Consider the following 25,892-nt stretch of genomic DNA (forward strand, 5'->3'; position numbering starts at 1 on the left):
GTATATTTTAGTTGTGGGTCCTTCTAGTTGTGGCATGTGGGACGCCGCCTCAACATGGCCCGATGAGCGGTGCCATATCTGCGCCCAGGATCGGAACCAGAGAAACCCTGGGCCGCCGTAGCAGAGTGCATGAACTTAACCACTCGGCCACGGGGCCGCCCCTCTCCAGAACATTTTCATCACCCCGAGAGAAAGCCTGTGCCCAGTCACGGCCTAGCCTCCCTCCCCCCAACCACTGGCAACCACTCATCTACTCTCTGGCTGTGAAACTGCCTACACCAGATATGTCATATAAATGGAATCAGATAATAGGTGGTCTCTTGCATCTGGCTTTTTTTCCTTTAAAAGGACGAAATTTTTTAAATGAATTTTTTCTGTTAAAAATTTACATGTTAATTGTAGAAAATGAAAATACTACAGCAAAGTAGGAATAAATTTTAAATATTTACCCAGAGATAACCATTGTTACTATTTGTATAAATTTCTTTTTACAGAATTGGAATCATACTTAACAGACTGTTTTGGAATCTGATTTTTATTTTTAAGGAAGATTAGCGTTGAGCTAACATCTGCTGCCAATCCTTCTCTTTTTGCTGAGGAAGACTGGCCCTGAGCTAACATTCGTGCCCACCTTCCTCTACTTTATATGTGGGACGCCTACCACAGCATGGTGTGCCAAGCGGTACCATGTCCGCACCCAGGATCTGAACCAGTGAACCCCAGGCTGCCGAAGAGGAAGGTGTGAGCTTAACTGCTGTACCACCCCGCCGGCCCCTGAAATCTGATTTCTGACTTAATGTACAATGCACATTTTTTCCAGTGCTTTTAAATATCTTTGCCCAAAGCATGACTTTTAAGGGCTTTATAATATTCCATTGTACACATCTACCATAATTTGGTTTCCTATTGTTAGAAACTTGTATCACTTCCAGTTCTTTTAAAATAATTTTACATAAATAAAACTATAATAAAGTTGCTTGAAATTATATCTTCATAGGCATCCATGTTATTTCCTTGAAATAAATACCTAGAAACACAATTTCTACGTTAAAGGGATACTCACTTGCCCTTTAATTTAGCAATGTATTGCTAAATTTCCCTTCCAAAAGGCAGTATTCATCTATACTCCCACCAAGGGAGTATAGAACAGAATTCTCATTTTGACCATTTCATCATTTAAAAAAATCTTCCAGTAGGGTAAGCAAAGAAATGGTATCTCATTTGTATTTCTTTGCATACAAGTGAGATGGAACAATTTTAACACTTAGTTTCAAAAACAATTTTAATATTTTTGGCTATTTATAACTATTTACAATGCTTGTTAGAGATTAAAAGAACATTTTAATTACATGGAGTTTAGTATATTGAGCTCAAGGATCTAAAGCCACAGATGGTCGCCAGAGCCTGTGGTACAGAGATTTTCATGACTCTGGGAAAGCAGGATGATCACTTTAATTCCCTCAGAGACAAGCGAGGAATCCAGGGGCCGCCGTGCAACGGTGTGAGGGCTTCAAGCGTAACCACTCTCCAGCTGGGACTCAGCAAGGACGTTACCATCGCTCTTTCTGCGCCTCAACTCCCACCCACAAGCCTGGAGCCCCATTCCCACTCAAATGAACCACGATCCGGATGTTCCACTCTCCAGGCTCAGCCCCAGACACCCAGCACCTCGCCCTCCGCCACCAGCCATGCAGGCCTGCGCTCTGTTCCTCCAGCACAGCAGGCTCCTTCTTGCCCAACCCCATGCGCTCACTGTTCCCTCCAGCTGGGATTCCTTCCACCCCGCCTCCACAGGGCTGCTCTTCCCGTCATTCTGGTCAGAGCACACACATCACTTCCTCAGACAGGCCTTCCGGATCCAGAGCGCCCCCAGTCACCCTGCACCGGGAGTCCTGCTTCATTCTCTGCCCAGCCCTTGGGCCTATTCCTCTGCTCCTTCTCCTCTCTTTCTTTGTTGCCTGTGCCACTTTGTCGACTGTCTAGAACTGGTTGCTGAGCACAGTATCCAGCAGGTGTTCAGCATATATTTGTTGAGTGTATGTATGAATAAAATTAGTTCAGTGACCCCACCCAACCTTGGACTAAAACTAGTCTGGTCATTCCGTGATCAGCACTCACCCGCCTGTGTGTCTCAGCTCAGGGCTGGAAGTATGCCTACGATGTCCCCCAGAAACTGCCCTAAACCGAAGCTGCGGGGGCCCGCCCTGACGCTGCTGGCCTCAGCCTGAGGCAACACTGCTCCTAAGACACAGCAGCGTCAGTTCTTCACCACCGCTGTCTCTACAGCCTCAACCAGGGGCCCGTGAGGGCTCGGCACCTCTCTCCTCTGGCCAGGGCTTGCGAAGTAAAATGATAAGCCCCTCACACTTTGACGCAGCCGTCAAAATTAAAAGATAACGTGAATCATACTGCAATGCGACGGGATGATTCGGGAAGAAACAATCTTGTTGACAATTAAATTTTCTCACTAAATTACCTTACTGAAATTATCTTAGTAAAGGTAAGATGAAAAAGAGACAGTTAGACGATACTCATGCGCCAGTGACCACAGAGCGCCAGGAAGAGGAGCACTGGTCAGGAAGGGCAGAGGTCTCACTTGAGTTCAGACCCATGGAGGTTCCAGTCTTCGTCCGAACTCAGTTACTCTGTTCAGCTTCCCCAGAAGGAGGAAGACGCTCCCTGGGCTATTCAACTATTCACCACAATTTTCTGGTTTAATTTCTCTGGAATTAAGCCTTAACCATGAAGTATACTATGACAACAAAGCTTGTTAAAGGAAATAGCATTTACATCTAATATGTAGAATATGTGATAAGAAAATGAATATCTGGGGCCGGCCCTGTGGCCAAGTGGTTAAGTTCGCCCTCTCCGCTTCCGCGGCCCAGGGCTTTGCTGGTTTGGATCCTGGGCACGGACATGGCACCGCTCATCAAGCCCTGCTGAGGTGACGTCCCACATGCCACAACTAGAAGGACTCACAACTAAAATATACAACTATGTACTAGGGGGCTTTGGGGAGAAAAAGGAAATAAATTTAAAAAAAAAAAAGAAAATGAATGTCCACTTAAGCAGTTAACGTACACTCAAGGCAAGAGCCTTGAGATAAATAACCCACCGCTCGCTCCCCATGTGTGCGGGGTAGGTTTTTGTTGTTTGTCAGAAGGCTCTAAAATCATCAGGCCCAGCCTTGTAGAAGGTTTGAAAGAAGCAGTACTTCCACCAAATCCAAATCCAACTATGGAACCTCATTCCCCACGGTGTCTGTGAACCAAATGGGAATTTCTAGCATTAAAGCTTTAGCGTGCTGAGGCCTGCGGACACCCAGGAAACGCCACGGGGGGCGCCCTGCAGTTTTGGAGTCCACGGTGATGAGTTTGGTGCTGCAGGGTCCTTTGCTGTTTCTCTCCCTGTCCAGATGATGCCCTCAGACCTCAGCTAGGCCCAGGACGGTCAGTTTGCTGCACCTTCTGCTTTCCCTTGGCTGAGGGACCATGGCCTGTACCACACTCTGATGAACGTGTGGAATTCGGCCCCAAATCTCTGCAAAGTCCTCATACTTCCCAAGAAGCATGACTAGGCGCAGCCACCCCACACTCTCACAGGCGGCACCTTGGCTGGGTTCCTATGGCCCTGCTGTGCCCTGGACTATGTGGCTGACACTGGTGATGCGGTCAAGGTCATAGTGCAAATTTATAAGGGTGATTTCTGCCAATACCCTGGGTGACCCTGGAAACGGATTCTGTCCCAGGGAAGAGCCAGCCCAGCTGACACCCTAAAATCTGAAACAGAGAATCCAGCCGAGCTCGCCAGGACTCTGACCTACCAAACAGTGAGCTGATCATAAGTGGATGTTGTTTAAGCTGCTAAATTTGTAGTTAATTTGCAGCAACAGAACTAATAGAGTGGAGTTCCTGGGGTCATAAGTTAACAGAGAGAATCCCATAGTTTCTTCCTTAGGGTCAGGTTATTTACTTTTCCTGGATGATAAACCAGTGCTGGTCTTTTCTTCTTCAGGCCATTAGTGTTTCCATTGTTCATGTCCATTGTGTTTCTAATTTTTTATAGCACGCAGGCTCTTGGCAACTTGAGATACAGAACCATAAAGGTTCTCTCAGGCACAGGTGTGACTGTTAGATCCAAGGCTCTCAATGCTGCCTGCACAGTAGAATCCCCTGGTGCCTGGGCCCCTGGGTGGGCGGTTTTGAGTCCCTGAGATCTAGAGTGGGGCCCAGGCACAGGTATTTTACAAAAGCTCCCTAGGTGATTGAACGTGCAGTCAGCACTGAGAACCGTGGCTGGGCGGAGAATTCTAAGACACCCCCATGATGTGGCCCCTGGTGTTTCTCCCATGATCGTGCTATGTTACATGGCAAAAGGGATTTGGCAGACGTAATTAAGCTTGCTAATGAATTGGTGCTAAGACAAGAAGAGTATCTGGGCGGGCCTAACCTCATCACCTGAGGTGTTTAAAGCAGAATTTTTACAGGCTGGAGGCAGAGGAGAAAGTCAGATTCAAAGTGCGAATTGGAGGGGGATGCGTCGCCGGGTTTGAAGTTGAAGGGGGCCAAGCTGAAAGGACCTGAGAGCTGCCTTCAGGTGCTGAGTGGGACCCCTGGCTCACACCCAGCAAGAAAATGGGAGCCTCAGTCTTACAAACACAAGGAACCCACCTCCAACCGGAATGACCCTGGAGGCGGACTCTTCCTCGGAGCCTCGGGCAAGAACGCTGCCCAGCTGAGACCTGGATTTCAGCGTGTGGGACCCTGAGCTGGGAACCCAGCATGTGCTGCTGGACTTCTGACCTACAGGAACTCCATGCTCATAAACAGGTGGTGTTTCAAGTCACTGAGTCTGCGGTTACTTGTTACACAGCATAGAAAACTAATACAGTGACTTTGAAAGCAATAAAAATACTTGGTCATTTCTAGCCAAACTATTTTCAAATCCTGTTTCCCGTAAGGTGAACCTTGGGTATCACTTTACCTACTTCTTTCTTCCTACTACAATACTGCTCTAATGTTTTAATTTGACACTTGAAATCTGAGGCCTTTAAAACTTGCTAAAAGTTATGGATTCTAGCTTTTGAGAGGTAGATGAGATGCCGGTAATCCCCACCTATGCCCTCAACCAAATAAACCACTAGTGTCAGGTGATTCCTGTCCCAGGCACAGCAGGGCCCTAGGAACACAGCCAAGGTGCCACCTGCGGAGGCGTGGTATGGCCGCACTTAGTCATACTTCTTGGGAAGTACAAGGTCTTTGCAGAGATTTAGGGCCGAATGCCACACGTTTGAGGCTAGGGTCCCTCAGCCAAGGAAAGGAAGAAGGCGAAGCAAACGGACCTTCCTTGGCCTAGCTGAGGTCTGAGGGCGTCAGGACAGGGAGAGAAATGACAGAGGATCCTGTAGCACCAACCTTGTCACTGTCCACCCCAAAACTGCAGGGCGCCCCCCATGGCGTTTTCTGGGTAGGACCTCAGCACACTAAAGCTAGAAAGTCCTGGTTTCCTCGCTGGCTATCAGCTCCTTCTCATGTGCCCCCTCCACCTTCAAAACCACCAACAAACAGTGCATCAAGTCCTTCTTAGGCTTCACAGAAAACCTGCGCCTTTTAAATGGCTCAGGCTTTTAAAATTGCCTGTGTTCAGTCTACCTGAATAATCCCCCTTTTGCCATACATAGGAAGGAAACTATACAAGGACGAGGGTCACTGGAGGTCATTTTCAGAATTCAGCCCATCATGTCCACCACCTTGGCTTTCTGCCCCTTTAGAACCCGTACTGGTAACCACATTAGAGATGCAAACCTCTGTCATAACCCCAAAGAAGGAACTAAAAGCAGATTAAGAAAGGGAGTTGTGTTGGTTCCATGGGTCAGGTCCACCCCTGGCTTGGGATATAGCTAGCAGGCGTAACAAGCACCAAGCCTGGGGACTGAGAGTAATTTGCAGGGCCTTCCTGAAAGTCTGACTTTTTCCAAAAAAGATCCAAGGAAATCTGAGTTGAGCAGAACGTCTGGAAGAGTCTCCTCTGATGAGAGCCGTTTCAAGCTCCACAACGAGTGCTTGCTCACGTTCTTCCACTCGATCTCAATTCCACAGCTTCCTCAAGACACCAAAAAGCTGGACCTGGGCTCAGGAGTGGGCCCGGCCTGCTAGGTTAACTTTTCAGTGCTGCAACACTGGAGTGGCCACCTCATATTACTTACACTGCTACTGATGTAGTCACTAAAGTGATCAGCTCCTCTCTCTCACCTTCCCAAGCCTAGTACTTGGTATGAGATAAACCCTGGTGAAAACACAAACGTTCTCACCTTCTTCAGGTGAGGTGAGCCATGGCTCAAATGTCACCTCCCCAACCTTTGCATTGAAATCCACATATCCAACAGCCTCAGTCCTCCCTCCCTGCTTTATTTCTCCCATAGTACAGACCACCTTCTAATATAGTACACATTCTACTTTTTCATTGCAATTATTGCCACTCCCTTGAGAATATAAGTTCCATGAGAGCAGATATTTTGCCTGTTTCATTCACTGCTGATTTCCCAGCACCTGAAACATTACCTGGCACTAAATAGGCCCCTTGATAAAAATTCATTGAATTATCACGTGAAGAGTTTTGACTATCACACTATACTTTGATGGGGTAAAAAGAAAGTTATTTTAAGTCAAAATACACAAAGCTATTGCTTTTCAAAAGACCATGAGCCATCTGAGTTTTCTACAATTTACTTTTGGCTTCCTAGGTTGGAGAGAACAAGCTTTAGAGGCTTAAGAGGCGTCTCAGACAAGCAGGTCTAGACAGAGGGTATTTGTGGAAAGTCAATACATCAGACATATGATTTATATTTATCTCTCTCTAAATTTACAGGGATTTAACAATGAATGAAAAGTACTCTTTAGGCAAAATGAGTTTTTGGTTTCATCAATTGTAAGATGCTTTGAAAACTAGTTCAAGATCGTCACAAAACAAAACAAAATCACTACAGCAGGAAATATTCTTGCTCTTCGGACTGGAAATATCTTACTGTATAATTCTTCCTGCAATCTAATCACAACAACATTAATCTAAAAGGGCCAACTTCTTCAATTACAATTTTAATTGTCTTTTCACATCCATTCTAGCACTTCCCTCTCTCCATTTCCATCAGGTGGGGAAATGACAGTGCGGTCAACCATCAGTGACCACATGTGGCTCAGCCATTGTCAAGACTTCATTCCTGGCCGACTCCTCCTTTTAATCTTCAATTTTCTGTTACCATTCCTATTTCCTTTACCCTAAAACCTCCTGTAATCAGCCTTCTCTCCTTGACTTCTTGTTCTTTTCCATTTCCTCAGCAGTATGGCTGACATGCTGAGTATGTAGTTACTGAGATGGCCTTCCCTTTACGGGATGGTTTCAACTTTTAGAGTGGGATGAAGCAGAGGGTGGACAGAACAGCTAAAAGAAAACCCAATGGGTCAGAAGCAAGTCTGTACTGTGGGATCCTCTATTATTGGTCATTAACCTGACTAATTTTTCTTTTTCCTTTTTTAACAGAATATAAAAAGAAGGTAATATCAAAGATACAAGACACTAATATCCTTGGGTCATTCTGATTTTAGAACACCTGACTGCGTTATTACAAAGAGAACCCCAGCTCTGCTTCTTAACTATCTGGGCTGGCTCTTGGCTGCGGCCCTGTTCCCCTACTTGTTTCTTTCTTTCTCTGTCTCCGCCACCCTCAAAAGTTTGAGGTTGGGAAAGGAGCATTGTGGTGCCAGCAGCTTCAGAACTTTCAGCAAAATGGGGTAAAGGTATGGGAAAGCTGGGCCTGAGTAAGGAGACTGGAGCGGGAGTTGGCAATTTTAGAGAGGGTGTCTATTTCATGGGAAAGGTAAAAAAAATCAAACTTCTAGAAGGAAACAGGAAAACATTGTCATGACCTTGGAATAGACAAAGATTCTTAAACAAGAACAAAATGCACTAACCATTAGAGAAAAGACTGATAGATTAGACTTAATTGAGTTTGTTCCACAAAAGCATAAAAACTGAAGCCACACTGGGAGAAGGTGTTTTTAATACATCTCTTTGACAGAGGACCTGTATCCAGAATATATAAGAACTCCTGAAAGCAGCAAGGAAAAGAAAGACAATCTGATTTTAAAAACAGTTGAAAAACCTGAGCAGGCGCCTCCCCAGAGAGACCATCCAGATGTTCCATTAGCACGTGAAGAGGCGTCAACCTCGTGAGCCAGCAGGGAAATGCAAATCACGCCTCAGTGAGCTACCGACACACTAAAACACACTTATCCACACGACCAGGAGTAAAAAGTCTGACAATACCGAGTGCCGATGAGAACACAGAGAACCAGGTCTCTGGTAAAGTGCTGGTGGGAGTAAACTGCAGGACTGCTTCAGGAACCTGGTGCTATCTGCTACACTGAACACAGGCTTACCCTACGCCCAGTAACTCCATTTCTAGGTGTAGATCCAGCAGGAACGTGTACATCCGTGTTCCAAGAGACATGTGCAAGAACATTCCAGCACTATGTATAAGAGCCCCAAACTGGAAATAACTCAAGTGTCCATCAACAATAGAATGGATACATAAATAATGGTGTGGTCATACAACAGATTACTAAATGGTAAAGAAAATGAACAAACTATAGCTACATGCAACATGGACAAATCTTACAAATACTGTGTGACAAAAGCCAGATGCAAATATTACAGGTTTTTATTCCATTGCTATAAAGCTCAAATGCAAGCAAAACTACCACGGCACATGGGGATGCACACTTTTATAGATACTGTAAGGAAAAGAAGTGAGGACGAGAGTTCTCTCTGGGAGTAGTGCGGGGCTATGATTCAAAGTCATATGAAAGGTCTGGGGGGACTGGTGACACTCTACAGAAGTGAGTAGTGACTGCATAGGTTTTCACTTCACGATACTTCATGAAACTATCATTTTTATATGTGGTGCACTTTTATCTTTGTGCATGATATTTCATAACAAAAAAGCTTAAACTTATATCAGGTATTACTTCCTCATCTAATCTTTACAGAAAACAAATACTGTCCAGGTAAACCGAAACTCTTAAACTAAACGCAAACAACTCTTAAAGTAACAGAAAGAAAAATTCTGAAGGCCCATCTACGTGGGGGCTTTATGCAAATTAGAAGAAGGCCCCTCTTTAGGAGGATGATTTAGCAAAAGCTGACTCCTTGGGTTGAAGCAGCCTGTTGGGCACACTGCTTAGGGGGTTTATGTCTCTTCTGAGCAGAGAAAAGGCACCCCTTCCAGGAGGAGATGCAGGCCTGCATTCAGGTACACGCTTTGCTGGATGAGTGCAAACTGGCTTCCCACTGGCCTCTTTGTCTGGGTGCCTTTGTGCTGTGCACAGATTGCAAACCCTACCTGGCAGCCCTGCCTAGGAGAACGGAAAGATGACAATTATACGCACGGGCCCACCTAAGCACTTGCACACACGCACACGTACAGGCACAGGACTACCACACACAGCTGGGTGGAAGGTGGCTGTCTGTCACTTACCGCATAACCTTCTGTCTTCTTCTGGCACCACTTCAGCAGAGCATTGCGCTTGGAGCCTCCATATTCCCGGGCCAAGGCAGCCAGAGGATCTCTTCTTTCCACACTAGTCAGAAAGAAGAGCACAGAGTAAAGAGCAGATGCTAAGTTTCAGAGCCCTCGAATAAACAAGAAATAAATAACTAGACTAGAAAAGCAAAAGTCTAGGTTTATTCAGTGAGATTCTGCAGAAACAACCAAATTAGTCACATTAACAATATATTTTTATTATGTCTTGTGGTATGAAAGAAATATTAAATTGTGCTACTTGGCTATCAGAAGTCCGGGGAGAGGTTTATTTATTTGTTTTTTTAATATCTGTTGCTCCATCCATCTAGCCTTTTATTTATTTACTTAAGTACAGTGTCATTTGAAATAAGAAATCTACAGAAAAAACACTCTACACGGTTCAATGCTACACCTGTATCTAAAAAACATATAAAAGGTAGATTGGAAGAGTGTATTATACCAGGCTGGCTGCTTACAGGGGTGATGGGAGCAGTGATGAGGGCAAAAATCAGTAAAAATAACTCAAAAGAGGGGCTTTGCACATTCCAAAAGTGATACCTATACTCTTCAGTTTGCGGTACATTAACCCAATTCTGAACACCTGATTAGCCAAAGTTGAAGTGATTTTACCAATTAATACCTTGGCATTCCAAGAGCAAGAGTTTACGTGCTCCATCCTCAATTTTCCATAGACGTCTCTGTGAATTTTTATGCTAGCTAAAATCAGCCAAACACTAAAACAGGAGTGAAGATCACACAGGTCCTTCCATGGTGAATTGTACCCCTGCGGCATATGGAGCAGCCCTCGGCTTCCCGACACCTCCCACAGGAGCGCAGGCACAGAGCGAGCGAAGGGCGGTGCAGCTTTGAGGCATCAGCTGCAGCAGGCGGCAGCCGAAGAGTAATAGGGTTCACTCCTACACGTGTGTCATCAGGGCACAGACATGAGGCTGTTCATGCAGCACTTTTTACAAGAGCAAAAATTAGAAACAACCAAATGTACATCATCAGGAAAACGGATAAACTGTGGCATATCCATACAATGGAATGCTATTATATAGCAAGAAAAACTAACAAATTATAGATGGATGCGATAATTTGAAAGAAGAGCAGGAACAATTTTGCACTTTAAAAAAAGAAAACAAAAGAACAAATATATAATATAATATGTTTCCATGAACAGGCACGCACAGCCTAACGACAAGTCAGTCAACAACGGACTGCACACATGGCTGTGGTCCCATAATCTCAGTGCCATCTAGCCCAGGTGCGTAGAAGGCTGTAGCACCTGGGTTTGAGTAAGTGCACTCTGTGATGTTCGCACAACAAAACTGCAGAACGACATTTCATAGAACGTATCCTCGTTGTTAAGCAACGTACGACTGTATACAAAATTTTAAATATGATGATTATATTTTTGGGGCTGCAAATGTATGTGATGAAACTGTAAAGAAAAGCAAAGAAAGGCATACATAAAATTCAGCACAGTGGTGACCCTGGAGGAGGACGGGGGTAATGCAAACGGAGGGGCTGGTAGGAAACTTCAAAGGTAATGATTTTCTTTTCCTTAAACTGGAAGGTGGGTATCCAGGCGAATCTTCATCGTGTTGTTACTCTTTATACCCTATACATATTTTATGATGATGATTATTTTGTCTCTATATAATATTTAATAAAAATATTTTTAAATGATTTTTAAAAGAGGAATAGGATGATTTAGACTTAAGCAATATGAATTAAGGTAGAGAGATTTTAAGAAAGAGTTCATACTTGAATTAACATTTTTCTTCCATAATTTGAAGATTGTGTTTCCTGTGTCTGGCAGACTTGTAAACTCAAGTCCATGATTCTCTGTGGTCAGAGCTGCTGTTAACTATGAAGCCACATTGACTTTGCCTGTGTTTACTATGTCTGCTCTTATTTCATCCCTCAGAGCCAAATTTCTAAGCCGGACGAATTATAGAATACTGAAATGAAGGCTTGGAAAAGAATTTCTATACAAATGGATGACTAAAACATTTACCAAATAGTTTTATTTAAGAAATAAAGTTGGGGGTCGGCCCAGTGGTGCAGTGGTTAAGTGCGCACGTTCATTTCTCTGCAGCCTGGGGTTTGCCAGTTCGGATCCCCGGCGCGGACATGGCACCACTTGGCACACCATGCTGTGGTAGGCGTCCCACATATAAAGTAGAGGAACATGGGCACGGATGTGAGCTCAGGGCCAGCCAGTCTTCCTCAGCAAAAAGAGGAGGACTGGCAGTAGTTAGCTCAGGGCTAATCTTCCTCAAAAAAAAAAAAAAAGAAAAAAGAAATAAAGTTAACTAGATATGATGACCAAAAAGAAAAAAATTAAGAAGAGGATGAGAACTTCCAAAGTAGGTAATTTCTATCCTGTCTTGGTTTATCTCAATTACATGAATATAAAAATCAAATAAATTAATTACATGAATTTAAGCTTTCACTATGAAAGGCACACTATAAATAGCATATAAACATACACATGGCCTTTTTGTATGCATTTCTGGCAAAAAGAAATGAGCAATTTCATAATAGCACTAACCCTGGTCCTTAAAACTTGTTTTGATTATTTAAATCTCTGGCATATAAACAAGACTGATACGTATTATCTGGGGCCTTAAATTAAACCTCTGAAAAGATATGACTTCATCTATTTGGGTCCAAATATAGGCTACACCCAAAGATATTACAAGAGCTAACTTATTCAGACTTTTATAAAATACTTTTATAATAATACTCATAATGTAGTTATAATATTTCTTAAAAAGTCATTATTCCTAAAGCAGCTAATTCAGTACATTCATCCATCTACCTATACCTAAGTACTGAGTGAAATGCTATGTGTGTAGCACAACATAAGGGCTGAGAAAGACACCAAAGTGTAAGGTGAAGTATTTACTCTCCACTAAATTACACCCTGACCAGGGACAAAGGCATGCAAACCGTGCAACAGTGACTTAAATACCCAAACGAGTGTCAGAAACCAAAGGCAGAGAAAGGGGGTGTCGCTGTTACCAGGGTGGTTAGCTACAACCTCACAGAAGGTTTGACCCTGAAGGAGAAGTAGTATTTAGGAGTGTGAAAGGACAAAAGGAAGACAATTCAGGCCAGAACCTTGTAAGCAGTTAGAAATGCTTGCCTTATTTTGCAAAGGCAGGGAGTAAAATGGGCTTGGATGGAGTGAAGGGCTGGGACATCCTAGCAGGTGAGCTGTGGAAGGGCGAGGCTGTGGAGAAGCTAGAAGACCAGGATAGGGAGTACGGACCGAAGTGGGGACACAAGAGTCATGAGAGGTTTCTGAGAGGGTCTGCACAGGATGCACTCAGTGTTTTAGAAGACCGACCCAACATGGAGAAGCAGGGAAGTGAATGGACAGTGAGGAAGGAGTTGAAACAGGTTTGCTGTGGCTGGGTGACCAGGAGCACTGAAAAGGGAGGAGGTGGCAGAGGTATGAGAACGAAGGCAGGCCCTTACTGACCACCCCTGACAGTCTCTGTCCTCTCCCTCCCCTCTCCCACTCCATCAGTCCTCTTTAACCACTAATTTAGAAATGTCCCTCCAATCCTTTTTATACGCCACTGTTTACTGTACCACTACTCAAAATCAAAAACAAAAATCCCACAAATTTAGTGGTTCCCACTGCTTTACCAAAGTAAGTACAAACCTCTTACCACGTTGTGAATGAAGACCCCTCGCAATGTGGCTCAACCTGCCTTTCCAGCGGTGATATCCTAACCATCTCCCCACATCCCCAGCCAGTATGGATTGAGCGCTTGGTGAACGTAGGCCAGATCCCTGTCCTCATAAAGCCCACGGCCTCGTCTATCCACACGAAACCTCCCACTGGTCCCTGAACACTCTGCCACAGCTCCTCACCATGGCACCCTCAGGCTCCCCGCAGAAACACTTCCCCCCTCCCTCGACTTCCGGATCCAACTCAAGACCCAAGTAAGTACTCTGCTTCTACTTCTTTCCTCACAGCCCTTTTTCTCATTTGCTCAGTACTACTGTCCAGTGCCCTCTTCTCTGACTGGTGGAGGCAGGTCCTGTGTCTTTATCATTTTCATGCAGGAAATATCTGTAGGAGTAAATCGACCAGAGGGGATAACACAAAAGGAAGAGTACGACGCTCCAGCCAGTGCCGCTCTGCTTTCTCACCGCCGAAAATGCGATACCTGAGTTTGCTTTGTGGTTTCAAGCCCCCAGTGGAAGCGCTCAGCAGTCTGGTGCTCGCGAAGCCCAGAGAAGGGGGTCTGCTCAGTGACTCGAGCGAGGGACTCTTACGGAGATAAGGGTCCGGTTTCAGGTCCTCAGCCCTTCCCTTTAGAAGATCTGTGTGAACAACAACATAATCACCTATTCCTGAAGAAGAGAATCTGGTCATCACACTTTGTTCTCAAGTACAATACAATTCTCGTTTTATTCTCAAGTACAAATATATAATAGATACAGATATATAGATATAGTTTCTGGATCAAGTAATAAAAAGGCAAAGAACGACATGGTATTTTCAAGAAAGGATTCTGCAGGCAGGACCGACTATATAATTCACAGGGACTAATGTCAAATTAGCCCCTTGTCCAAAAATTATTATGAATTTCAAGATGGCACCAGTACAGCATTGAACCATGGCCTGTCTGAGAGCCTTGTGCAGTTGCACAGGTCGCATGCCCACAAGCCAGCCCTGTTCCCAAGTAAAGCACTTCGTTTTAATGGATAAGCATCTGACAGAGAGAGCTGGGAAGAAGATGCCTAATGTGATGATCAGGTCACAAGTGGCAGCAGACAAAAAGCTGGGAACCAAGAATGATAACTATTTTACAAGAAAAAAAGCCACTCCAATCACAGGGCCTGGCTCACTAACAATAAGTAAAAATAATTCTTTTAAGGCTCCTCTCTGCTGTCATAGTAGTCTGAGCCGAAACAGGCTAAATCCTCCAGATGATATTTCTTAAAGGATTACCAAAATAAATAATGGGAGAAAATTTCCGAGATTGTCCAGTTTGTATTTACAGGAAATGGGAGCTCAGAGAATTAAGCGACTTGCTCAGTGCCACACAACAGGCCAGTCTCCAGGCCGAGGCCAGGGTCCCTTCCTATGACACCATAAACAGTCATGGAAGAAAACAATATTTGTACAGCTAATAGCCACCAATTATGGGTAGCAAAGCTGGGAGTGAGGCCAATTAGCTCGGAAGAGCGGAGAAAAACAGTGTTTACATCACTACAGAGAACAACAAAAACAGTGCATAAATCCCGTTTCTGCAGCTTCTGATGACCTCAATGTTGGCAAAGCTTGCCTGAAAGCAAGCCATTTTCACAGGGCAATCCTTTTTTGAGTAGTAAGTAGAATCATCTTGGTAGACACGTGCCAGGTGGGAGCACAGAGCGGGCGCTCACAACAAACTAGTTCCTTCAGGGGAACAGCTGCTGTGGGCTCAGCATCGGTATCTATCTTGTCAATTATAGGAATGGTTTCTCTACACGAAAGGAGATTTTAAAGCTGGAGGAACAGACACGAATACTATGACCAAAAGCCCACTTAGTACACTCAAAAACGGTTAAGATGGTAAATTTTATGTTACAGGTATTTTACCATAGTTTTGAAAAAAAAGCCTCGCCCAGGCACACAGCACTATGCATATCAAGCTATTCCCTATTTTACATGACAGAGCAAGTGTGGAGAAGTCAAATCAGGCAGGTTCTCAATACTCTGCTGTGACCTCCCCTCCGTTTCCTGTAAAGGGGCATGTGGTGTGCACAGGGCTAACGACCTGCTCTGCTGGACTCACTCACCCCGTTTCTTATTCTCCTGGCCTTAGACTATCCTCTGGTCTTTGGTCACCATTTCCTTCCTCCCGGAAGTCATTATTATGACTGGAAGCCCTATATAAACCTTTATCGCTTCTTTATGAAGCTGCTAATCAGAGCAATCACCAGCCTCATTACCAAAAGGCAACAAGGTGGAAAGAATCAGGAAAAATCCTATGCTGATCCCAGAGCTACTCAAAATCAGCGTGGCCACTGTAAGTCACTTCACAATTCTGGGGCCCGAATCTCTCACATGTAATCTTTAAATCCTTAATGTCCATGTTTACCTAAGTCTAAAACCCTTATTAACTCCATGAAAAAGAAAACTAAATTCAGAATGGAAAAAAATAAGGTGGTAAAGTGAAAGAATTTACAATCCAAGGGTGAAACTTATCTCACAGAAACAACTATTTTAGGAATAAACCTGACCATGTTTGACCATGATCTAAAAGAAGCACAGTGGGAATTCTTTTTATTCACACTGTTAGAGAAATGTTGTTTCATACAGTCAGGCATCGCTTAACAATGGGCGCACGTTCTGAGAAGTGTGTCGTCTGGCAATTTTGTTGTTGTGTGAAATCACAGAGTGGACTTACACTAAACCCGATGGAATAGCCTACCACGCACCTAGGCTACTTGGTACTAATCTTAGGGGACCACCATTGTATGTGCCGTCCATCGTTCACCAAAACATCACTGACTGAAATGTCATCATGCAGCCACGACTGAACTTAAAAACAAAGGATTTCTATCTATGTGATCCGGACTTTTGGCTTTCTCTCTTCCTACAGATATCAGTAAATCATTCATTTAGTGTTCTCTTTATCTTTTTTGTCTCCTCATGACAGTGGACACATATATATAAATTTCTACGGTATATATCCTGGACAACTTTAACATTCTGCTCACGGCTCTCTGTTCTGGCACGTGAACTGATCTGGAAGAAGACAGCAGGTAAGGTGACAACAGTCGACACTCCTACAGCGCTCACCCCACACGGGGCCGTGTCCACTCAGCCCCTGATGCAATCCTATGAGGTAGACAGCATTATTTCCGTTTTACAGACGAGGGCAACAGGGCAGAGAGGTGCAATAACTGGGCCAAAGCGGGACTGCAGGTGGCAGCGCCAAGACTCAGACTCGAGCAGTCCCGCTCCTCAGACTCCCCCCTAACTGCCACTTCACATCGGCCATCAGCGTGGGAGCGCAGCAGGAGTGAAAACGTGACCCTGTGAGGACTGCGGACTACAACCACCGCTTCGCCATCAGGATGTGAATTTAAAAAAATATACAGTGTAATAACAGGAAGATGATCACACTCAAAGACCAAGACATCTCAAAGGAGGCATGTTTTGAGAATTCTGGAAGCAAGAGATTTTCAGAATCAGATAAGATTTTTTCTTAAAATAGTTACTTTGAAAGATTATACAATATTCTCTTGAGATTCAGTAAAAAACAAAGAAAAAAGCCCCAAAGTTCAACATTTCTCTGGAACGTGAGCACACTGAGAAGTGCAGCTTGCAGGAAGTTAGGGTCTGATATCCACAACACATACACTTAGAGCCTGAAATTGTTTGGAATAAACGCCAATGATTGTTTTTCTAACCTCAGTTTCATGCAAAGAAAAGTTAACCCCACAAAGAAATAAGTCAAAAGTACTTCATGTTGAAGGTAATTTACCTGAGAGGGGAAGGTCTGGAAGATCCAGGCGTTGCGTCCCTCCTTTGCTGGCTGGCCGGACACTGCTGTACGCTGAATGCCTCTAAGAAACCAAAGGGCAAAGTGGTGCAGGTGAACTTGTGACACCAGGAGGAGCATGAGGAAGGTGCGTGCCTGCCTGTCTGTACAACGCTTCTCAAGCTCATGAGAATCACCAGGGGGACTTTTTTTTCTTTTTTTAAGATTTTCTTTTTTCCTTTTTATCCCCAAAGCCCCCCCGGGACATAGTTGTATATTCTTAGTTGTGGGTCCTTCCAGTTGTGGCATGTGGGACACTGCCTCAGCGTGGCTTGATGAGCGGTACCATGTCTGTGGCCAGGATTTGAACCAATGAAACACTGGGCCGCCTGCAGTGGAGCGCGCAAACTTAACCACTTGGCCACAGGGCCGGCCCCCAGGGGGACTTTTTAAAACAACTTTTTTTTCCTGCTTTTTCTCCTCAAATCCCCCCAGTACACAGTTGCATATTTTAGTTGCGGGTCCTTCGAGTTGTGGCATGTGGGACACTGCCTCAGCGTGACCTGACGATCAGTGCCATGTCCACGCCCAGGATCAGAACTGGTGAAACCCTGGGCTGCTGAAGCAGAGCGTGTGAATTTAACCACTCAACCATGGGGCTGGCCCCTAAAACAATTTATTTATTTGAATAGGTAATAAATGCAATTGACATGATCTTCAAAAGGAATAGAGAGGATACATAGTGAAAAGAAAGTCTCCCTTTCACTTCCATCACCCAGTACTTTTCCCTGGGGGTAATCATCATTAATCAGCTTTGTGAATATCTTCCTGGAATATTCTATGTATGTTCAAGGATGTGTGTAAAAACTACTGCTTTTTAATGGCCAAGAGGCATGTGAAAAGATGCTCAACATCACTAATTATCATGGAAATGCAAATCAAAACTACAAAACGAGCTATCACCTCGCATCTGTTAGGATGATCACTATTAAAAAAAAACAACAGACAATAACAAGTGTTGACAAGGATGTGGAAAAACTGGAACCCTTGTGCACTGTGGGCGGGAATGTAAAATGATACAGCTGCTATGAAAAATAATAGGGAGGCTCCTCAAAAAATTAAAAATAGATCTACCATACGATCCAGCAGTCCTACTTCTGGGTATTTATTCAAAAGAACTGAAATCAGGATCTTAAGGAGATATTTGCACACCCACATTCATTGTAGCATTATTCACAACAGCCAAGAGGTGGAAACAAACTAAATGTCCCCCAACAGATGCCTGGATAAAGAAAATGTATATTTACACACAAAGCAATATTATTCAGCCCTAAAAGAGAAGGCAGTCCTGTCACATGCTACAACACGGGTGAACCTGGAGGACAGTACTGTCGTGCGGGCAGTGATCGCACCTGTGGCGGGCTGGTTCTAAAGCTCATCCTAGGTCCTGACAGAAGTGCTCGTCCTAGGCAAGCACTTAGAGAAAGACTTCCTGATTCTGGCAGAAATAGAAGTTCCTTTAACAGGCCAACTTTGAGGTGTTCTGGGAACCTTTCTTGGAAGCTCAGTACAGACTAGAACCTTCGCCTCGAGCCTTCCCTGTGTTAAATTTCTTTCTGCTTAACTAGCTAGAATGATTTCTGACATCTGCAAATTAATCATGACACACTCTCATACAGAAACAGTCCCTTAAGTGGACAAAAATTTGTAGAAGGAATTTGACTGCATTGTTTTTATAATAAGTTTAATCCAAAACCACCTAAATTCCCATCAATAAAGGACTGATTCAGTAAGTCACGGCATCCTACGCAGCCTTTCAAATGAATGAACTACTTCTCCAAATACTGACATTTAAAGATGCCTCTGATATACTCCTCCACTCATTCAACAAATATGCACTGAGCTTCTACTATGATATGACTATGTGCTGGCCACTGTTCTGGACGAGATAAAACAGCAAGCAAAATAGATAAAAACCCCACCCTCAGGGGCTGGCCCCGTGGCCGAGTGGTTAAGTTCGTGCGCTCTGCTGCAGGCGGCCCAGTGTTTCGTTGGTTCGAATCCTGGGCGCGGACATGGCACTGCTCATCAGACCACGCTGAGGCAGCGTCCCACATACCACAACTAGAAGGACCCACAACAAAGAATATACAACTATGTACCCGGGGGGCATTGGGGAGAAAAAGGAAAAAAATAAAATCTTTAAAAAAAAAAAAAACCCCACCCTCAGGGATTACATTCCAAAGACAAAGCAAAACGAGCCAGTGTCTGAATAATGTGTAGTACAATCCAATTTATAAAACTTTCTCACCCTCCCTAAACACACATTATGCTAAAGAGAAACTTCTAGAAGGATACACAACAAGCCATAGAGAGACGTTACTTCTGGGACTAGGAAGCAAGGGAGATTTTCAACTTTTTTCCCTTTACACTGAAATTTTTGGGAAAACATAGTTTTTATTTTTTATTTATTTTTTTTTGAGGAAGATTAGCCCTGAGCTAACATCTGCTGCCAATCCTCCTCTTTTTGCTGAGGAAGACTGGCCCTGAGCTAACATCCGTGCCCATTTTCCTCTACTTTCTATGTGGGACGCGTGCCACAGCATGGCTTGACAGGCAGTGTGTAGGTCCGCACCCAGGATCTGAACTGGTAAACCCCAGGCCACCAAAGTGGAACGTGTGAACTTAACTGCTGCACCATTGGGCCGGCCCCCAGATACTTTTAAAATAAGCACAAGAGTAAAAAATTGGAAATAATCTAAAAGTCAACCATCAGTAGAATAGATAACCTGTGGTATATTTACACAAAGGAACACTGTACAGCAATGAAAAAGAACAAACTCCTGCAACAACATGAGTGACTCTCACAGATCTAATGTTGAGAAAAACAATCTAGTCACAAAAGAAAAGATATTATATGATTCTACTTACATGAAGTCCAAGACTACACAAAACTAATCTCTGCTGACAGGTCAGAATCCTGGTTACTTCTAAGGGGCTACTGACTGGTGGTGGCATGAGGGGGCCTTCTGAGGTGATGGAGATGCTTATTTTGGGGTTTGTTACATGGGTGCATCCATATGGAAACATTTAAGCTGCATTATATATTAAAGAGTTGTGCACTTTACACGAATGACAGCCAGCGGTGTGCTGTAGCTGGTGCCTACCTGCTCATAAGGGCCAGCTGGTAAATGATCAGGAATTTTACAAGCTAGCTGTTAAACACAGCTGTTAGTAAAATTAAACTCAATTAAAAGCAAAAGCAACAAATACTCAAAACTCATTGCTTCTTACTCATTTTACTATTGAGGTTATCTACGCCTCCTGTGTCTGTATTGTAGAAATACTACACAGTGCACAGCTCTTCTCCACTCCACGTCCACTGACGTCACACAGACGGCTGGATACTGGCAATGATGGGAATATTTACAGCACAGAAATTGGCAAACACCACCAAATGGGGTTACCAGAGCCAGTTGTTAAACATTTACCAGCAAACTAGTGTTTATAGCTCAACAAAGATAAGTAAAAATGAAGCATGACCTATTTCAGTTTTATTAAACTTGATGATTATCATAAAATAAATAGTAGTTTTATTTGCTTTTTCATATAAGGTGGTGGAAGACCCCTTCAAGGACAAAAAAGCGAAAAAAAACCTTAAAAGATCCCAAACAATATACATAGCTACTAAGGATACCAAAAAACGGTACTTGTTAATAACAACATCAATCTCAGCTTGGCAAGCAGCATGCTGAATGCTATCAATCACATCAAAAGCCCTGGTCTTAGAAAATGCCAAGAAGCTTTGGTCTAAAATCTTCAGAAGATATCACAGGTGACATAGGTTGCATTCAGTGAACTCTAAGAACTTATAAATTGTTAACATTCTCTCTCTCCGGGGCATTTTTCAAAAACAATTCTTTGAGAAAAAGATCTAGTTTAATGTCCATTTCTAGTAAAGATTACAGCCTTTAACTGAAAATTTCAAGTGTCATCTTGTAGAAAACAAAGAGCGAGCTATTAACCAATTTTATGAAGTTTACAGTGTCTCTCTCAGACCTTTATCAGGCACCCAAAGTGTAATTTTAATGAAAATTTCATTATTATTATTTTAGGCTTATTAAAAACGATGTTCAATGTGCCTCAAAAGATAAATCAATTGGTTTCCACTCCTCTTTTGTTGCTTAGGTATAAGACACCATCATGATAGCACGCGGCACTGACCACCCCCACACATGCAAGGCTCTTCCCATACCTGCATTGGAGAGACGGCAGCGGCTGGCGCAGTCCTCACCGGTATTCCACTTAGGGGACTTCTAGGGGTCTTATGGACAGAAATATTCTGCCCAGCTCCACCTGCCGAGAAAAGAGATGGGAACATCTATATGTTGTTCCTGTTCAAAATAGCAAATCATAGTTCCTGATTTGTTACTATTTTGGTCACTAAAGAGACATCTCATGACACTTGTAAGGTAGCACATTTCCTCTTTTAGCCTGTACTCCTCTGGACTAGTGCTGAACTGGGGAATGAGAGGGAAGGAGCTAACTAAATGGGGGTTGGTCTTAAACGTAAGACACACGAGGAAAAAGAAAATGTATATGTAATGAGGCACCGAAGGCAAGAAGGAACAGGAAAATTCTTGCACAAACCATTATTGTTAACTGACGTCCCATCTTTATAGCCTAAATGTAGTCACTGGGCTTTCATATCTTTCCGTATTTGTAGTCTAATCTTAAGCTAATTTAGTTGCAAACTATTTTAGCAGGCAACCAGCTACATTTTAGCTAGGACTCCAGTCTTCCAAAACAACAGGCATATTTGTTGCAGTCAAGGGAAGAAATATATTGTTATTTTGGACAGGCGTAAATTTGGTTTCTTCTGTTTATTTATATATGTAGAGTACAGATATGCATTTTTCTCATATATATAAGTAACAGTGAATAGAGGCGACTTGTGAGTCAGCCAGACATTTCCAGAAAAAGACAGGAATGTACCAAGATCAAGAATGGCAGATTAGCACAGTTGGTCACACACAAGACCAGGCGGAGAAAGTCTAAGAGCATGCTGCGAGATGTGGAAGGCCAGAGGTACCAACCAGAGAGCTGGATGCAGAGTCATTGCCTCGTTTCCTAGGAGATGAAGCCTCTGGTTGACCCTACTACTTCTCATGAGAACGTAAGAAGGCAGACAGCAGTGACTTGAATTTAATGGACATAGAGGCAGAAAAGGAAGATGGCAAAGCGGGAATTGAAAGTGAGGAACAGGTGGAGAGACAGAGGAGACTGACTCACACACGAGCCAGACTCCCCAGCGTCGTCTCGTTGGAGCTTGAACCAGGCTGCAGCAAGTCTTCTCTATGCGGTGGCTGCATGTGGAACGATCTACAAAGAGCCCTCCTGGTTGCTGCAACTTGGGGCTAGTGTGGAGTAGAGACAGGTTTGATATATGGGGACACGGTTTAAAATTGAGTTTTGCTTATGAAACAAAATGATTCAATACCTGGGCGTCCCAAGTCAAACGACTTGATAAGGGACTTCACAGTGGTAGCAGACTCCGAAGGTGTTGGAGGTGTTCTGTCCACGCAGACACCACGCCAGCGGCCAGGAGCATCGACCTCGCAGGGCTCTGACTCTTCATTCACAGGTCTGCACGGTAAAGAGCACACCACGTTGAAAAGGTGGAGGATGCTTCCATGGGGAAAAGACATAGATGGAAACAACCGCCGTGCAGAAAATAAACAAATCTGGAAGGAGAATCCCAAATTTAAAATCCTGTTTTCTGCATCAGCTTCGCATCTTTAGGAAATAAGGTAGTAACTGTTCTTGATTTTTATCAGAGATGTTTTCTTGGAAATGGCCAGAAATAGTATTTTTATATGTAGAGTGATTTGACGTTAGCGCTAAATAAAATGGACATGAGTCTACTCTGCAAACTGTAAAAAAACAATACAAATGTCACTTATGAATATTTGGCTTACTGTCAATGGTGGATACAGTGCACTGGCTTGTCAATGTGTATTCCACCCCTACATGGCACACAGAGGGTGGAAGGATGACATCTCAGGACTTCCTTGCACCTAAGATTTCAGATGTGATTTGGGTTCCATCAATCAGGACGTGGGCAAGACTTGGCGTGAGACCAACTAGGGGAGAGAGGCAGGGCACAGGGTGTCCACTGTGTTGAGACAGACTGTAGCAGAGGCAGGATGCTTCCGCTGTTGGTAACTGTGGTGGTAGCTTTCCAACTGGGCAGGCAGCCTCCTGACTTTAGGGCTCCCGTTCACGGCAGAGGCAGCAGCTCCCCTGGTAGCCCAGCTCTGTGTTGGGACTTTGGGAGTTGTTCCTGGAAGCTCAGCCTGGAGTCTGTTTCTTCACCCTCTCAACAATCCTGCAAGCCATTTAATACCTTTCTGCTAAACCAGCTAGACTGCAATCCATTATGTACAACAGAATCCTGCTTCATTCACTGCTTACCCTCCAAGAGTGAGAATAGTTGAGAGTACTCTAGAATAACACTGCAATTCTGCATGAGGCGAAGCTCCTACTCTCACCCAAACTTCCCTGGTTAAGTTCTTACTGTGGTTTCTAAATTCCAGCACAGACTCATAGAAGCGTCTTTTAAAGACAGATCATCTGATTCAATTCTCTCAAGCATGGCTTCCTCATCTGGGGGACTTTAGCATGTCATTTAATCTCCCTGTGAATGAGCCAAGACAAGATCTCTCAATCTTCTGATTTCTAAATTACTGCTCTTTTTATTATATCAAATTGCCACAGCTGTTTTGCAAGAAGATGACTAACTTATGAGAATGGCTTAAACAGAATAGTTCTGGCATATGTTTTAATAAGGTCAGCGGAAGTTTAAAATATTTATTTACTGATCTTTTTGAAATCAATCTAGCTACTTATAAGCTTCTGCAGTTGAATTTACTTGTCCTTAATTCTCAAAGCTTTCTTCTGTTGCTCTGTAATCAACGTGAATAGAACAAATTTAAGTGAACCAGAACTTAAAACACTGAAATCACATTGCACTACACTATTGTCTCCACAGGCCCTTCTTTCGAGTGAAAAAAAAAAAAAATCAGTAAACTGATGACTTCTTTGGAAGACAGTATCAGGCATTTCAGAAACTGGTAGGGGGATGGGTTTAAAAATTGTTTTTTAATTGAATGGGGTTGATTTTTGTATTTTCCCCATTGTGTTACACAGTCTAAAATCAGGTGGTAAATAAGCAGAAAAAGAATAAAGTCAGGGTAGGTACAAGCAGAGAAAGAAAATCTACTTCTGTCCCAGCCATTCTCAGGAGGTCAGAAACAAAGTGAAGCACCTTCTTACCAGTCCATTTAAATGACTTGCTACCAAAGGGCCTTGTAGAGACTCAGGGCACCCCTGAAAGGAAGATCATTTTTAAAAATTCATTTCCATTTCATTCCTTGATGATTTAATAAGAATAAAACGGAGAATCCTACATTCCGCTAAGGTATTCCCTTCAGTTGTCTAAGTTTCTCTGTGATTCAACATGTCAAATGATAATTAGGAAGACTCATTTAGACTCCACAAGGAAAGAGCAGGGGTTCAAGGACCCATTCCCGGCACTCCTGCCTTCAGATGTCCACAGACCGTATTTCAAACGATCAGTCTGGCTGGCTAGAACAATAAGAGTCAGTACGAGAAAACCCTGCAAGTTGTTTGAGTGGGGAAGCTGTTGCACTAAACACTCACCGTGTTATACAACTCTGTGTGTGTGTGTGTGTGTGTGTGTGTGTGCGTGCGCACGCGCGCACACACGCACGTGCAGGGATTCACAAAATAAAGTCTGAACTGAAGAACCAAAGAAAACAGTTACTAAGAACAGTACTGGTTTTATTAGTACTTTAATCGTAAATAGGCTTGAAATTCCTTATACTAGCCTGTCTTAGAATTCTTTGGGATTAACCAGGAACAACCCTAGCAAAAAAGGAAGTATTACATTTCCCCTGTTCCAAGGAAGAATAAGAACTCTGTATTCTATAAAGCATATTAAGACTATTAAAGCATATAGCCAGGTGTACTGCAGCAAATTCACTAAATGAAGGGAAAACTGCATGGTACCACTCTTGGGTTAAACATCTGTTCAAGGCCAGCTACTGTCTCCCAAGACAGATATTAGATTCTAAGGTCAATTTGTAAAATAAAAATCATACATATAGTCAAATGAGCCTTGAAAATCCCTCAAATAACCCAAAAACACAGCATGGTTTGTAAATACAACTCTATACAAACATACCACCTTCCAATAAGCCTAATGCATTCGGTTTCTCTACAGCATTTACCAGTTTGCTCTCTCTCGAGGGGCATCTCAGATGAAATAGCTGCCTCATGTTTAGGGGCCATGTTTAAAACAACCACAAAAACAAGGCATGTTTTCCATCCACTCCCAGCCATGTAAAACTATGATACTAATAAGTATGTGGATGATGTAACTCCACTGTCTACGCCTGCCACTGTATCGTGTTTCTCATAAACATCATCTAACTGAATTTTCCAGAAAAACTCTGTAAGTTATTATCCTTTATTTTAGATGAAAAGTTTGACAATGACATGGCTTGTGAACGGTGAATTTGGGATGCAAATCCAGCTCTGTATGGCCATGCCTTTCTCAAATTTTCCATAATACATGGTTGTCCTGTGACAGGTATACAAGGGTCCTAAAAAAATAATGCTGATGGTATTTCTTCTTAAAATTTATTCAACATACATTTAAGGAAAAATAATACCAATATTTATTGCATTGCTCCTATTTTTATGCAATCATCTGCTCCTAGCAAGTG

General features: G+C 43.3%; 1 protein-coding gene across 10 annotated transcripts in view; it reads right to left on the reverse strand.

Moving 5' to 3' along the window:
• Window positions 1–25,892, reverse strand: part of SPECC1 (sperm antigen with calponin homology and coiled-coil domains 1) — a 283,675-nt gene that overhangs the window by 45,846 nt on the left and 211,937 nt on the right. For 8 of the 10 annotated variants that reach the window (XM_070228265.1, XM_023653589.2, XM_005597809.4 and 5 more), the window contains 5 exons: window positions 22,583–22,728; window positions 21,338–21,438; window positions 17,086–17,167; window positions 13,771–13,927; window positions 9,533–9,635 (listed from right to left, as the gene is read on the reverse strand). In XM_070228265.1, coding sequence (XP_070084366.1) covers window positions 9,533–9,635; window positions 13,771–13,927; window positions 17,086–17,167; window positions 21,338–21,438; window positions 22,583–22,728 — 589 coding nt within the window. Of the gene's footprint in view, window positions 1–9,532; window positions 9,636–13,770; window positions 13,928–17,085; window positions 17,168–21,337; window positions 21,439–22,374; window positions 22,500–22,582; window positions 22,729–25,892 lie in introns of all 10 variants that reach the window. The other 2 variants (XR_011423520.1, XR_011423521.1) reach the window with 1 other exon arrangement.

Source organism: Equus caballus, chromosome 11 (genome assembly GCF_041296265.1).
Source record: "Equus caballus isolate H_3958 breed thoroughbred chromosome 11, TB-T2T, whole genome shotgun sequence".
Taxonomy (NCBI): Eukaryota; Metazoa; Chordata; class Mammalia; order Perissodactyla; family Equidae; genus Equus; species Equus caballus.